Source organism: Palaemon carinicauda, chromosome 7, assembly GCF_036898095.1.
Source record: "Palaemon carinicauda isolate YSFRI2023 chromosome 7, ASM3689809v2, whole genome shotgun sequence".
Lineage (NCBI taxonomy): Eukaryota > Metazoa > Arthropoda > Malacostraca > Decapoda > Palaemonidae > Palaemon > Palaemon carinicauda.
Window position 1 is genome coordinate 10,642,933 of NC_090731.1, and position 16,965 is coordinate 10,659,897.

Below are 16,965 nucleotides of genomic sequence, written 5' to 3' on the forward strand. Positions count from 1 at the left end.
AGCCAGGTCTATATTACACAAAATTCAGATTTCTAAGACAAATTGTTTTATGTAAAACGTCAACTGGATTTTTAACCGCTAAAATAAATAAAAATATTTAACTGATTTTCCTTAAACACAATGGTCCTACACTGTTATTAGCATGTTAAAAACAATTCAATGCTCCCCCACATTTGGCATATCTATGATTCCTAAATTGGCCCCTTCATTTGCATCCGTGTCCATAGCTTCCTCATCTCGTCCACTGAGCGCCTGAATTTTTTGCTTCAGCTGTTCTAACTCTTGAGATTTAGCAGAGCAATAGTTCAGATACACAATTTTCAATCCCATAATAACAGCCAATTTCTGTCTCAAATTATATCTTGCAGAGTGTTTTTTGTGTTTGATGGCAGTTTTAAATTGTACTTCTAGATCTTGCACCTGAAATAACAGAATACGACTTACAATCATTTAACATAAATACCCTGTTTAGCTAAAGGTAATTATTTTCTTTTTGAAATTAATGTTGTTAGCACATCATACACTGATCACACTATTTTACAATTAACTGCAATACCAAGTCATAAAAAAAATCCAAAATTGTCACCCTCACGATTCTTTGTCACAGTCACTACCTTTTATATAAATTTCATTTTTTGTGTTACTCGAATTTTGCAAATGATAAGAGAAATTTCTACTACAGTACAGTATGCTGATTAATGAATTCTAAGCAATGTATATAAGTAGTAAGCTGGCCAAGACATAAACCATCTGCCTGGATACTACCACTAAAGGAAACTGTGCTTCCTAGGCTGTTGACCAGACTGGCTAATGTAAAACCTCCTACCCTAGTATTGCAAAGCACTTTCCCTTACCCCACACACACACCCAATGGCTAATCATACTCTGTAGGATATTTTTACTATAAAGTTGGCAAAAAAATCATTGATAATGAAGCAGAGAAATTTAATTTGGGGGGAATGGTGATAATACAAAACTAAAGGGAGTATTATTATTATGATTATTATTACTAGCCAAGCTACAACCCTAGTTGGAATAGCAAGATGCTATAACCTCAAGGGCTCCAATAGGGAAAAATAGCCCAGTGAGGAAAGGAAATAAGGAAATAAATAAATGATGGGAACAAATTAACAATAAATCATTCTAAAAACAGTAACAACGTCAAAATAGATATGTCTTATATAAACTATTAACAACGTCAAAAACAGATATTATTATTATTATTATTACTATCCAAGCTACAACCCTAGTTGGAAAAGCAAGATGCTATAAGCCCAAGGGCTCCAACAGAAAAATAGCCCAGTGAGGAAAGGAAATAAGGAAATAAATAAATGATGAGAATAAATTAACAATATATCATTCTAAAAACAGTAACAGCGTCAAAACAGATATGTCCTATATAAACTATTAACAACGTCAAAAACAGATATGTCATATATAAACTATAAAAAGACTCATGTCAGCCTGGTCAACATAAAAAAATTTGCTCCAAATTTGAACTTTTGAAGTTCTACTGATTGCACTCATCCATTGAAAAATAAATCTTGACCTAATTTTCATATTTGACCATTAACAGAAAAACAATTATCAAGGAAAGAATTAGAACCAAATAGTATGACAGTTAGGCTATAAACTTTCATAATTGTACATCTGTAGAATAAATTTCCTTTTGATATGGATCATACCATATTAGCTTTTCCAAATCTGTTCTCTGGTAGTGCTAAGCCTAATATGCTGGATGATTCAAGTTATCTCAAAATTGATAATAAAAAAAGACGTAATTTTAGCAAGTAACAGACACCAAAGTTTTAAAATCTTCACAACGAAATAAGGAAAGCTAAGAAAACAAAGGCAGAACGAAACCTGCATTTAATATTCAAGACACATTATTATATCCTCAACAGGTATTGATGACTCAAGCACTTGACCAAACACCCCTGTTCCGAGACAGTGCTTTATGGCTCTCATAACTCAACAGTATTACATTCCCTTGAAGAGGAATGCGAAACTATTCTGAACTTTTTAAAAGTTTAAAGGCCCCTCATGAATGGTAGAGTAAAGGGATAGTGACGTTGCCCTACCAAACAGGACAATGCTCTAGAGACTGACCATATATACATATGATCAGCGTCCAAGCCCCTTCTCTATCCAAGCTACGACCAGGGAGGGCCAGGCACTGTCTTCAGATGACTCAGTAGGTACACCTATAAGCTCCACCCTACCATCCTTAGCTCATGTGGATGGTCGGGTTGTAGATACTAAAAGAACTAATGAGATTGAGCGGGACTCGAACCCATGTCTGGCAATCACTAGGCAGGGACGTTACCAGTAGGCCACCACAACCCTTTTTAAGGGAATGCTAGCAACCATATTATTCTTTTCTCTCGTTCTTTTCTTTGACTGATTTTCTTTCGTGCTGTTTATTTCTTCTCTTTTTTCTGATGTTCGTTCTCCTGATTATTCTCCTCTTTTTTAGTCGTGATTTTAGCATTATTATATATATTTTTCCTTCCCGAATTTAATCGGGCTAGCTCTGTAAGAGTCGAGCTAGATATGTCATAAATAAACTATAAAAAGACTCATGTCAGCTTGGTCAACATAAAAACATTTGCTCCAACTTGCCTAATGTACTAGTCAAAGACAAACTAGCTAAAGATGTGACTCAAGTGGGATGAAAAAATGAAAGCATATTGAATATTAGGATTTTTGGAAATATGGCAACAACCTGTGATGACCTAGTCACTGCAACCAAGACCATAAAAAACATAAGCCTTTAGGAAATGCTGCCAAATGCAGTTGTAGTTAGGCGAGTAATGACAGTAATAATAATGATGACCTATTCCCTTTCAGGCCTATCTAGAAATGGAAATTCTAACGTAACGTTTGCTATGCTTGTCCATACTGTATATTGGTTAAAGTAGCTTCAGGTGATTTTAAACCTAATCCCAGATAACTGGAGAGTTTTCAGAGGAAGTGTACAGCAGAGCCATACCCGCTATTTTCCTTGTGTCACACTAAATATGGTGGCCGCCTTTGGAAGGGGCAAGTGTCCTTGTGACTACCACAGAGTGGCAACTTGTTCCTGCTCTTATAATATTTTATTTTCCTCTTTTCCTTTCCTCACTGGGCTATTTTCCCTGTTGGGGCCCCTGGGCTTATAGCACCCTGCTTTTCCAACAAGGGTTGTAGCTTAGCAAGTAATAATAATAATAATAATAAAGGTATCCAAGTCTGATGGGATACCAATAGCAGAAAATCAAAGGACTAACAAGACTGAATTGGTTTCGAGGATGTTAAGAGTAAATAAACCTTAAGAGTTAATCAAGTGAGAGAAGCAATGTGGAATTCTGCCAAAGCAAAGGATTCAAGTTATTAAGAATTATGTTTACTAAGTCCAAAGAAAAGCTGGTAACATACAGAAGTAACAAATTGATTTTATGTTGAAAAAGGGAGATGGCATCAAAGAAAAGGTTTGTATGTTAGTTATAGCCACTGAAGTTTTGCTTAATACACCATATATTACTACAAGCTATTTTAACGGTAAAGTACATCGTAAATAATACCCTCACATGGTTCAGATTAGGCAAATACTGTACCATACTTAAAAATTGTACAATCTAATTATAGTATTATTGAATCAAAATAGGTAAAACTCACGTACTGCACGGTGTTGATTTTAATCGCAGAATTTAGTTTGGACAAATTAACATTATGAAATAAAAAATACTAAAACTTACAATAAATGGACAAGCTTTAAAAACAAATTAAAAAGTCTTTGGTACCTCTAATCAATTCTTTCAAGTCCAGCTAGTATTTAAATCCTTCTTGGGCCTAAATAAAACAGCCAAGCAAAAATTTTAGTAAACATTCATTCCATATTGTATATACATATTATAAAAAGACAAAGCACAAAACAATGCAATATTGTACTAAATTAAAGTACTGTACAGTATGAACTATATTTTTTTTATCATGCCAAAACTACCGTAATTCAATTATTTTAATACTAAAGTACCTCTTACTTTGTTTAATCAAAACCAGTAATTAATGGCACCTCCTCTTACCTGAGAGTATAAAGTACTTATGTGTCTATTTGCCAAGTTGAGCCTCAGACGAGTTTCTGCTTGCTGCCGCTTCATTGAGGCTAAATCTTCTCCTTCCTCAGACATGGTATCCTGAGTAAAACATAAACCAAAATTTCATTGAATTAGACATGAAATAACTTATAATGCACCTTCATTAAAGAAAACAAAAACATGAGCAAAAGCAAATTTTATAATAAAAATGTACAGTATTTCACTACAGTACTTACCCAATATTCATATCCTTTATGCTCTCTGGTGCAAATTCATAAAAAAAAAAAGGGGGGGAATGAGAATTAAACCTGGATTATGGTTACCCCTTATCTGGTACTGCGCAGAGTACACAATCTCATGAACATGGGTCACTTTGTTTCTTGTCAAACAGCAAGTTTCGCTGATCTATGAAATCAGGAGTTTCTTTTAAGGATTACAATTAAAAATGCTTCAAATTGGTACAGTATTGTTGTTCTACATTAATTTGTTATGTTTTTAAGGTGTCTCCTCTTCTGAATTATATTTAGATATTGTACTGAGAAATGTAATATTTCCTTTAATCAGTCTCACTTTGACCCCTCAAAATTATTTGCAATCTCATTTAATACTAGATAGACAAGAAAAAAATAGAAGCGGGATCAGCTACAACCGAATCTAGTAGTAAGTCTGATGACTGATTTCCGTCTTGGCCCCTTCTCCCTCACCCAAATTTTTCTTGTTTTCACCTCTAGGTCTTTCTTCACTATTGAAGTATCACCCTGTAATTCCCCTCGAGATTTAAGGTCCTTTCCAGTGTCAAATTGACAATTTAAAAGAAAATTGTGCTACACTCCTACTTTTCCTGAGGGCTTGCCTACTTGTACCACCACAATTGAGTACATGGCAGGAATTTTGAAGACGGTCAACACTGTAACGCATCAATTATCGGTATTCTGCTCAATAACCAGTTTCTCATGCCTAGGCGTATGTAGATTACAACATTATATTGCAAAGTATTAAGAGAGATAGACAGGATAGCCCTCCACTAACAAAAATTTATTACTGTACTTCAGGTCATTATATTCCCCACTGTATGAGGTAGTTTATATGCTAAAAATTTGCAGCATTTTATTGACCTGGCATATAAAACCCCCATTTATTATACTAAATACCTAAATAGATATACGAGTGTACTAATCCTACTATTTATACCTTATGAAACACAAGCATAATGGGATTCCTGACTTTCCCTCTAAGGCCAGCAGCCACCCAACTATGGAAACCTCTTTCCAATTCTTCACATCCTTCCTTCACCACCTGCAATTTTGAGGATGATAGTGATGATGCCAATCAAGACATCCTTATTCTAAAGGACAAAAGGCTTGTACTGTATATGCATCGAAACAAATAATAATTAATTCAGATTAGGGTTGTGGCTTTACCTTTGCTACAGCACCTTAGGTGACTGTGCTATTTTACCTAGTTCTTGGATATTTAAAAATTTTATCTCATAAATGAAGTTTGCTTCTCCACATACTGAATAAGATTTTTCATCTTTTTTGATACTGTCTGAGCAAAGATCTGGCAGTAATTTTACTCTGCCCCCCCCCCCCCAAAAAAAAAAAATTCTTGTTAGTGGTAGCCAGTAATCACTATGAATTTCTCCAAAGATCAAATTTTTTTTAAATAAAAAAATTCTGGTAAATGAAAAAAAAAAGATCTTGATAGTGGAAGCCAATAATCACAACGAACTTCTCCTATGGTCAAATTTTTTAATCCTGCATGTCAATGCCGCTAGAGAATGTCATCTCTGAAAAGAAATCAGTTTGTCAAATACTCTAATGGTTTTCCCTCTCCTCTTTCATCAGATGACAGCTAATCCTTTATACCCTGGCCACGAGAGTCTTAACCGAGTTATTAGTCTTTCTAAAATTTGTTCTATTACTTCACTTCTTCACATCCCTGGCAAAATAATCTCTTTTTTAAGGTTACAATTACAACTGGTCATCCCTATAAGACAGCAACTACTGTAGTATACTATATTGGAACCTTGTGAATATCTGATGAGCCATCCTTAGCCCAAAACACGGGCATTTGAATTCTTAAACTTTTGCACCATCCACAAACCGGTCGAGTCCCTTGAATGCGAATGAATAGCTATGTTGAAGTAAGCATCTGTCAAATCTATTATAAAAATCTTATCTCCACCTTTTACAGCCTCCAAGACTGTACGACTAATTCACCATTGAAAACTTGGTGGGAACAATATATAATTGTTTAAAATTGACAAACCTAGCACTGACCTAACACCTGACACTTTAAGACACCAGAAATAGCCAATTGTACGAACCTGGGAGAGCATCTTTGACTTCCTCATCTATTTGCTTCTTCAGCAGCTTTGCAACTACTACTTTCTAGATGAAGGATTTGACAAGTAACTTGAAAAACGTTATTGGATCTGCAAAAACAGGAGGGTGGAGTTCAAAGGAATCCAATATCCTTCTCTTACCACTAAAGAATTCACAGCTCCAGGTGAAGGCTTTCCCAAACCTGATAAAAATGGGCTAGCTTTCCCCCTACTGGAACTTCCTGGCCAACAAAGTTTCAATTCTAATATAAAAGTGACGAGTCCTACTGAAATTTCTACAGATCGCTAAAAATTCAGAGGGTGTATCATTACCAAAAACTTGCCTCTGTTACAGAAAGGACAGAGGCTTGAGAGGAAGGAGGAACAGCATGATAAGAAGGAAGAACAGGCCTGTGTGTGACTGACCTTAAGCATCAAACTGTTTCCTGTCAGACATCCAAAGTTGGAGACGTAATCAAGTCCTCCTAGGCACCTGAGATTGCTGATCGACAGACATATTCCCTGCACTTTACTACAAAATTAGCAAAAAACTTGCAGCCTTTAGCGTACCATCCGATAATTTTCTATCCAAACAGCTAAAAAATATAGAGTGAGATTATGATCTGAGTGACCCATAAACTTCTCTGTAATGAGATCAGATAAAACTCTTAGTAAAGAATCATCACGAGAAAGAATTTCAATCAAACTCACAATACCCTTAATCACAACAAGCACCTCTGTAGTCTGTAAAACTGAATTACAGTGACCCTTATTTATCGCAGTAGATAGGTTCCAAGAACGGCTGCAATACAGTACAGGTACTTGAATTTCTGCAAAGTACGGACACCATATTCATTTAATTATTTGACGTATATTTGGATTTTTGCAAACCCTCCCTGTACTGTTAACAACCCATCATTTACTCTATTAATAACAGGGACAACTGGGAAGCAATATGAAATCGGTGGGTAAGTTTACAGTACCATATAACAAGGGCTAAATAACAGTACGTAGTGCTGTATGGACATCGCATCCCAGATGGTTCTTTTTTATTTTGTCATGCGAGTTAAAAGTTCAAATATGTGATTTTTGTTTTATGCTTCTTTTGTTGTTCCTAGACTAGGAAATACTATTTATTATCGATATTTTAATGGATTTATCAAGAAATTTTTGGTGTGTATATATCTGATTTTTCTAGTATTTTCCAGAAAATCCACAATATATTTTCCATATACTATATATTAAAAAATCTGTGAAGTCATGAATTTACAATAGTTGAACCATGAAGTAGCGGGGGCTCACTGTAACCATAATGTCCTTAACCCAACGTACGATGCATATCCCTACTCGTTGAAGCGAGCTAAACAACCCCTCCTCTATACCTTACCTGACTAAGGACGCAGTGTTCTTACAACATATCAAACTTTGAACGAAGCATGGGTAAGTTATAACACAGTGTGGAGTTTTACCAGGTCATGGTCCTACTAATGGATTATCCACTTGAATATACTTAAGCTAGCTTAAGGCTGAGGATAAAGTCTGGTCTTCAAATTTACATAAAGGTATATACAGTACTGTATGAAAATATTTACATTTTAACCAAACAAAATAATTCATTTACTTAATCTGGTTAATATACAACACTTCAATTTCTCATGAAACTGGAATTTGCTATAATCATTGGAAGAGCGCTGGCTATTCTGCAATTTTTCTAGTGGGTTACTGTACATGCGTTATTAGCATTCTCTTTAGGCAGCTATTCTGTTTTTTTACATGACGTAATCATTACTTAAGCTTCAGTTCCAACATGACTACCATTACAAGAAGACATCTCGCTAAGGGAAGGTCTAGTCATTTCGAAATTAGTGTTATCATACCTATAACTGATTACTGTATAACTATAACGCTCCCTGTTCAGTACAGTACAGAGTTGCTGTGACACTATCGATAGAGAGTTATTGAGTCCTTTGACTGGTCAGACAGTTTTACATTGTATCCCTCTCTCTGGTTAAGGCTCATTTTTGTTTTGCCTACACATATACCGAACAGTCTGGCCTATTCTTTCTACATTCTCCTCTGTACTCATACACCTGACAACACTGGAATTACCAAATAATTCTTCTTTGCTCAAGGGGTTAACTACTGCAAGTTAATTGTTCAGAGGCTACTTTCCTTTTGGTAAGGGTAGAAGACTCTCATTAGATGTGGCAAGCAGTTCTTCTAGGAGAGGGACAATCCAAAATCAAACCATTATTCTCTAGTCTTGGGTAGCGCCATAACCTCTGTACCATGGTCTTCCACTGTCTTGGGGTAGAGTTTTCTTGCTTGATGGTACACTCGAGCACACTATTCTATCTTATTTCTCTTCCTCCTGTTTTGTTAAAGTTTTTTATAGATATATTTTCAAGTTCTTGCTTATCATTCTTAAACTTCTCTTGTAGTTTATTTCCTCCTTTCATTTCCTCACTGAGCTATTTTCCCTGTTGGAGCCCTTAGTCTTATATCATCCTGCTTTTCCAACTAGAGTTGTAGCTTACCAAATAATAATACAGTAATAATAATAATAATAATGATAATACTAATAATACATACATACATACATATACCAAGGCACTTCCCCCAATTTTGGGGGGTAGCCGACATCAACAAATGAAACAAAACAAAAAGGGGACCTCTACTCTCTACGTTCCTCCCAATCAGACAAGGTAAGGGACTCAACTGAGTTCAGCTGGTACTGCTAGGATACCACAGCCACCCTACCCTGTTATCCACCACAGATGAAGCTTCATAATGCTGACTCCCCTACTGCTGCTCCCCCCGCGGTCATCTAAGGCACCGGAGGAAGCAGCAGGGCCTACCGGAACTGCGTCACAATCGCTCACCATTCATTCCTATTTCTAGCACGCTCTCTTGCCTCTCTTACATCTATTCTCCTATCACCCAGAGGTTTCTTCACTCCATCCATCCACCCAAACCTTGGCCTTCCTCTTGTACTTCTCCCATCAACTCTTGCATTCATCACCTTCTTTAGCAGACCGCCATTTTCCATTCTCTCAACATGGCCAAACCACCTCAACACATTCATATCCACTCTAGCTGCTAACCCATTTCTTACACCCGTTCTCACCCTCACCACTTCGTTCCTAACCCTATCTACTCGAGATACACCAGCCATACTCCTTAGACACTTCATCTCAAACACATTCAATTTCTGTCTCTCCATCACTTTCATTCCCCACGACTCCGATCCATACATCACAGTTGGTACAATCACTTTCTCATATAGAACTCTCTTTACATTCATGCCCAACCCTCTATTTTTTACTACTCCCTTAACTGCCCCAACACTTTGCAACCTTCATTCACTTTCTGACGTACATCTGCTTCCACTCCACCATTTGCTGCAACAACAGACCCCAAGTACTTAAACTGATCCACCTCCTCAAGTAACTCTCCATTCAACATGACATTCAACCTTGCACCACCTTCCCTTCTTGTACATCTCATAACCTTACTCTTACCCACATTAACTCTCAACTTCCTTCTCTCACACACCCTTCCAAATTCTGTCACTAGTCGGTCAAGCTTCTCTTCTGTGTCTGCAACCAGTACAGTATCATCTGCAAACAACAATTGATTTACCTTCCATTCATGGTCATTCTCGTCTACCAGTTTTAATGCTCGTCCAAGCACTCGAGCATTCACCTCTATTAATTCTCATCTGAAAAAAAAATATCACAGAAATAATGACCCACATGATTGGTGTGTGCAGCACATCCATATACCGCCTTCCATAAAAGCGGTGCACAGAAATACAGTTAACCCCCCCTATTCACAAGGGTTAGGAAACAGACAGGCACAAACATCAAGAATCTTCGAATCCTTGCTGCCTTTAAGTAGGTTAATAAGTCATAACCTGCCAACTCACCGACCACTGCTTAAGCACAGTCGACTAACACACTAGGTAACCCCCAGTATTGTTTTCACATGGTTTCTATCACAGTATGAGCATTATACTTCAATAAGAATGCACTTCATTACAGTAAATTTATATTCTTTTAAAAAGAAAGTATTACTGTATGTATGTACGTACAGTAAATAATAAGACAACTCATCGCCACACTTGTACTGTACTGTATACTAACACCAATATATTAACAAAATACTGTTGCTCCTATCTAACAACACTCACTGATACTGTAGTGTATATTACGGTAATGGAAGTACATTTCTTTCACTACAGTACAGCTTAATGAGCTAAGGTACAGTATACACTGTACACTCTTAAGCGATGCCTGTTTTGCATATTCGTCTTTACCTACTCCCAAAAACCTATTCTATAACTACTGTACAGTACATTATGCAGTACTGTACAGTAGTTGATATATAATAACACTAATACACAAACAGAATAAAGTGAAAAGGTAACAGTACAATATCAGTAACTATTTATGTATGCAGTTCTACGCAGTATGTCAGAAGCATGATGCAAATCTTGTACTGTTGACTGTTTAGTGTGCAGGGTAGCGTAAGGTACGTAAATTATCAAACTTTTTACTAAAATCACTATAAACACACTGTATAGGTGCAGGGTTTTTACATATCATGATTCTGCACAAAGAGGACTGAACCAGCAGATGTACATACAAGGCGCGATGATGCAAGACTGAGCGAGAGATCAGATGGGGCGTTGCGCTGTGTGAAGAGGGAAACAGAGAAGCACGGTCAGTTTGAAATCATAGAGCCGTAAGAGTACTTATCACAAACCAGCGAAAGGGTAAATATTTATTTAATCGGTTAAACGGTTCTCTGTATCGCGAATGATCGAATCCACAAAGACAAAACCCACAAATATCAAGGGCAGACTGTAAAGTTGATTGGAAAGTGAAGCAAAACACAGAAAAGTAAAGACCATTTGAAGGACATAACATAAATTGTGGGTAATTATTATTCTAAGTTCACGTAATTTACACAAATTTGCCAATGGTTTGTCTTATATCTAATAAATTTAAAACAATCAATTGCTGCAAATCACTCATTTATGGTGCTTCCCAACACAATAACACCAGTTGCCCACTGGGGTCCCCCATACATATTTTTATATGGTGGGTAGGAAAACACAAACAGGTGGTTTGCCCCAAATTTTTTTCAGTCTAAAATTAATAACAAAACTTGATGACACGTAGGAGAATTTTTTTTTTTTATTCTAAAATTCTTAAAACACATAAGTAGGAGAAATATATGATTCATGTATTTGACTAAAAATATATTTAGCTTTAATCTTCCCTTCATAGTGGAAACCAACATCAGTTATCAGGTTTTCTTTGACCGAGGTGACTAATATAATTGGGTTGTAAGGAAATAAAGGTGATACGTACTAACATTATGTAACCGGGTTACCTAACCCACATCACTATGTCCAAGCAAGTTCCATGGAAGTCGATTGGAAAGAACAAGATTATGTAAATAAAAATAATCAAATCGTCATATTAGAAGTGAAACAGTAAATATATAAATTGACTATTAAAGGGATTACTCGATAATAAAAATAAAGAATAAAAATTCACGTTATTTCTCATATTTTTAAAGCATGCATTCTAGAAACAAAAGCAGGTGTTAATATAGTCATTTTCTATAACAGAAAAAATTGTATTGTTTTTCCCATGGGACAGCTCTCGTTAACTTCCAAAATGAGTTAATGGGGCTAATAAATACTTAAGTGAAATATAAACCATAATATAATTTTACCCAAAAGCATACCAGCAGAGCTATCTCAAGATAACAAAGAATAACTTAATATGACTTAAGAATATATTTACAAGCTTAGTTATACCTAATTCCTAGTCCAGTTGAAAATTGATTGTAGATTGTAGTATTTCCCACTCATTCGACCAGTGGTCTCGTCAGCGAAGATGTTTTCTCTTTGAAGCTCTAACACAAAAGACCAAAACAAACGACCAGTAGAAGTCCACAACACAATTTCTACTTCTTAAAGGGTTCAAATGCTATAAAGAAAGAATCTAATCTTCTTTAATGGCATTTTCCATTCCCGAAACCTCTTACAAACGTAAGCTAATTTGTTTACTGGAGTTGTTTTCTTCGCACAATCTTTTGGAGGTACTTCTAAATGACAAAATATACCCCTGTTATATAACTTTTATATTATTCATATTATTTCAAAAATTACTTATTTATAGTATAAAAACGTTTTAATGCATATTCTATAAATATAATATCACTATGAGGCGTTTAAGTAATTAAATTTTGTACAAAACGACACCGGTAGTGCGTAGGAAAACAGCCCTTAAAATAAAGTAACTAATACACCAAAACGTTACGTTACGTTATGGCTGTTTTCTGGTCCTACTACTACTACTACTACTACTACTACTACTACTACTACTACTACTACTACTACTACTACTACTACTACTATTATTATTATTATTATTATTATTATTATTACCCAAGCTACAACCCCAGTTGAGAAAATTGAATAAAATATAGAAATAATGAACAATTAAAATAGAATATTTAAGAACAGTAACAACATTAAAACAGAACTTCCATATATAAACTGTAAAAAGACTTATGTCAGCCTTTCAACAGAAAAAAAAAATAGGCTGCAAGTTTGAAATATTTGAAGTTTCGCCGATTTAACTATCAGATTGGGAACTTGATCATTCCAATTCCACAATTTGGTCACAGCTTAGAAAACAAGTCGTAAGCTTATCTTTCAGACGTCCAGTTAAAGCTTGTTGCATAGTCTTGAAAGCTCTGGGGTCAACCGTATAGACATAGGCCTACGTCTTGGTTTAAATAATCACAAAATATCTTTAATCTATAACTATTCTCGTGTCTAGAATATTCGTTGGCTGCACGATGTGTAACAAATTAGCAATTCTTTTAGGTATTTTGGATGTCTGGCTCTGATAACTTGATGGGTTATTGTACCATTCAACTATTCTAGCTTTTTCTAGGTGGAACACTTTTAATCAGTCTCACTCCTCTATTGTGCTTTGTAATTCTCTCTCTCTCTCTCTCTCTCTCTCTCTCTCTCTCTCTCTCTCTCTCTCTCTCTCTCTCTCTCTCTCTCTATCAGGTGTCAAGCTGACCTCAGGACATACACGTGGAATGGCCCTAATAATTGTTCTGAATGATTATCAATATGACATACATCACCACAATAATAAGATTTTTTTTTTTTTTTTTTTGAAAACCATTATGAAGAATATAAAACAAAAATAGATATTTCTCATAGGTTATGGCGTGCAAGCAAAATTATCTTGTATTTTGATGATATATACTTTAGAAACGACTAAGCAAAATTATCTTGTATTTTGATGATATATACTTTAGAAACGACTAACTTTGTGCATAGAAGATCAGTCAAATAGCTGCTGATAGTTTCATTACTAAAACTTATATATATTTATGACATGTTCTCTCTTCATTTACCTACATAATATAGCCTTCACAATTACTTTCATCTCTCTCTCTCTCTCTCTCTCTCTCTCTCTCTCTCTCTCTCTCTCTCTCTCTCTCTCTCTCTCTCTCTCTCTCTCTCTCTCTCATATATATATATATATATATATATATATATATATATATATATATATATATATATATATATATATATATTATATATCCTGCTATCTTGGAATATACAAACTTATGTAGGTAAATGAATGATTGATTTGAGGCATTCTGGCATCCTGACAGCGAAGGTCATTGACGCCGATATCGTTTATGATAAATAAAGAATAATAGAATATTCAATGAAAACAATTAACGGACGGAAGACGAGATAATCCACAGAAAGGTCATAAAAGAGATTAACGATATGGCTCCCAAGAGATTTTCCGACGCTGGAATTTAAATAGTAGGCCTTTTAACATTCCAGAGATTTGGTACTTGAAGGACAACGCCCGGATTGCCAAGAAAGTATCAAAAGGGTATAGTTACACATTATTATTATTATTATTGAGTCCCTTGTTAGGCTGGGAGGAACGTAGAGAGTAGAGGTCCCCTTTTTTGTTTTTGTTTCATTTGTTGATGTCGGCAACCGGAAGTGCCTTGGTATATGTATGTATGGTATTATCATTATTATTATCATCATCACTAGCTAAGCTACAACCATAGTTTAAAAAGCAAGATGCTATAAGCCCAAGGGCTCCAACAAAGAAAATTAACCCAGCGATTAAAGGAAACAAGGAAAGATAAGCTATCAACATATATAGCCAGTCTGTTCGTTTTTCTTCCTTTTTTCCCATTAACTGACTTCAGATTTGAACTTTTCACAAGTTACCAAGTGGTCGTTGGTTCTGCAGCTGTTTCTACTTTCCATCCATATCGAAGATCAGGTTCATTCCTATCTCGCACCTGGTCAAGAAGTGTTCCCACGGTCAAGGTCGAAAGAATAATGCCCGAGGCAAGAAGATCTTGGTTCAAGTGGGGACGATGAGTGACCATCTTCGTAGGGCGCATTTCTTCTTGTGAGAATGGCTAATAACACGTGAAACGTATTTCATTTCAGAGTGATTAAGTTGTCACTTGTCAGGCCAATTTTCCGCACTGGTTTTGATCCAGTGTAAAACTATGGTAAAATGATGCCAGTGTTGAAGGAGATTAAATAAAACATTGTACAAACATAAGAACATGTACTGTAATGTGCTACTCTGAATATCAAAATCCTTATTCTTTCCGATTTCCCAAACAACGCACACACACACACACACACGCACGCAGGTACGCACACGTGCGTGCGCAAGCGGACAGGGAAGCTGTAGACACTATTGAAAACTTTTTTTCAAGCTGCAAAATTTTTCGCTATTGTTCACAGCCTCTCCGTCCCTGTGCATATAGGGGTGCTTTAATTACTTTAATTGTCGCCTTATTCTTTGAGTTTCAGATATTGTTCTATGAATTAAGATGTCAGCAACTCTAATGATAGCTAATTGCAATGAAATAATATGTTCAATCCACGTGTTTTCATTGAATTTTCCCTTTTGTATTATCTACATAAAATCTCTTCCACGCTTACCCTCAACATATTTAGCAGTTCTTAATACAGGTCACAGGGAGCTCAAGAACTTCAAAATCATATTACATAAGATCTTATACAAGTATTAAAGTATTTATGCTACTGATCAGATTTTGTTATACTATACCGTCACGTTCATTTTATATATATATATATATATATATATATATATATATATATATATATATATATATATATATATATATAAATATATATATATATATATATATATATATGTGTGTGTGTGTGTATCGTTATATAAAACATCAACAAAGTCTCCTAGATGTAAAGATGCGACTTAAGATGAAAATCATCATTTGATATCTCGTGGAAGTCATGCCAATAATCAGAAAGTATGCCGCGATTTCAAGTTTATGAGATGATTCTTAATAAAGGTTTCCAAGAATTTATCTCTATTATAAGTAAGAGCAACGAGACAATAGTTAGGAGGATTATATAGATCACTCTGTGGCAATGGGTAGTGCATGTTTCCTGAGTACTATCTCTACAACACAGTGATTGTGGGCACACTACTATAAAAGCGTAGGTGCAAAGTCATGCAGTCTACAGAAAATTTATTGTCCCTACACAAACAGCACAACTTGCATACTTTTAATTCTAACTTCTAGGGCCTGTCTAATATATCAAGCAACTTCTTTAGTTATTCTTTTTAACTGTTCTAATTCTATACCATTGCTTCTTCTTCTTCTTCTTCTTCTTCTTCTTCTTCTTCTTCTTCTTCTTCTTCTTCTTCTTCTCTTCTTCTTCTTCTTCTTCTTTTTTTGATTCCTTACAGCTAAACATATATGGTCAGTTGTATCATCTGTCTCACTACACAACACACAAAGCCTATCCTTTTCATTCCTGTTAAACACTCTGAAACGAAGGATGAATACTAAAGTTTTGCATAAGATGAAACTGCAAAATACAAAGGCAAGTTCATTCGCCAAAGCCTTGTCAACTGGCCTACAAAATTCGTAATTTCCACAAATCTGTATCTAGTCCGCCATCTTTCGCAAAAAGAAAGATAATCTACTAATTTGTCAAATCAAAACTTGCGTTTATGATGCTGATTTGCCACTATACGGACAAGCACCTTAACTAATTTCATTTTCCACTATAAAAAACGAACAACTAACTTGTCAAATATGGTGTCGTTTATACAGATTCTCTCGATAATGGACTGGCACCTTATTCCACTTTACCTTTTCCATATCTTTAAGATCGAGTTTAGTTAATTCACGATAAACAAGGCTAGCTCACACACACACACAGCAGTCTTGTCTTACGGGCTGTCCAGCGGCAAGAGCCCGTGTCTTACATAAGGTAAGGCAATCTATACAGACAGACAGTCTTGTCAAACATTCACACACCATTTATTTATTAATATATGCATATATAGGCCTATCCCTTTCAGTAAGGAATAATCGGATACCTTAACGTGGTGAAATGGTTTGTGTGTCGCAACGATCAGCAGAGTTGTACTGTTGTATTAAAATAAAGTCGTGAGGAGCCGGGAA

General features: G+C 35.6%; 1 protein-coding gene across 2 annotated transcripts; it reads right to left on the minus strand.

Annotated features, from left to right (window-relative positions):
- Positions 1-156: 156 nt before the first annotated feature.
- On the minus strand, positions 157-12,445 carry LOC137643831 (uncharacterized). 2 transcript variants are annotated; one of them, XM_068376542.1, is made up of 4 exons: positions 12,236-12,445; positions 11,050-11,097; positions 4,065-4,175; positions 157-420 (listed from the first exon to the last, which is right to left on the minus strand). In XM_068376542.1, exons 3-4 carry the CDS (start codon positions 4,167-4,169, stop codon positions 157-159), a joined length of 369 nt encoding a protein of 122 aa, XP_068232643.1. In that variant the 5' UTR covers positions 4,170-4,175; positions 11,050-11,097; positions 12,236-12,445. The 2 variants fall into 2 exon arrangements, with proteins under 2 accessions (XP_068232643.1, XP_068232642.1); XM_068376541.1 differs by lacking the exon at positions 11,050-11,097 and having other exon boundaries at positions 12,236-12,436.
- Between the last annotated feature and the right edge of the window lie 4,520 nt (positions 12,446-16,965).

What these genes read in the sequence shown, in the direction of transcription:
- LOC137643831 (XM_068376542.1), bottom strand. Translation starts at nt 4,169, where the DNA reads ATGTCTGAGGAAGGAGAAGATTTAGCCTCAATGAAGCGGCAGCAAGCA. An exon ending in TAAGTACTTTATACTCTCAG is followed by an intron (nt 421 to 4,064) that starts GTAAGAGGAGGT and finishes CTGTTATTTCAG; the next exon opens with GTGCAAGATCTAGAAGTACA.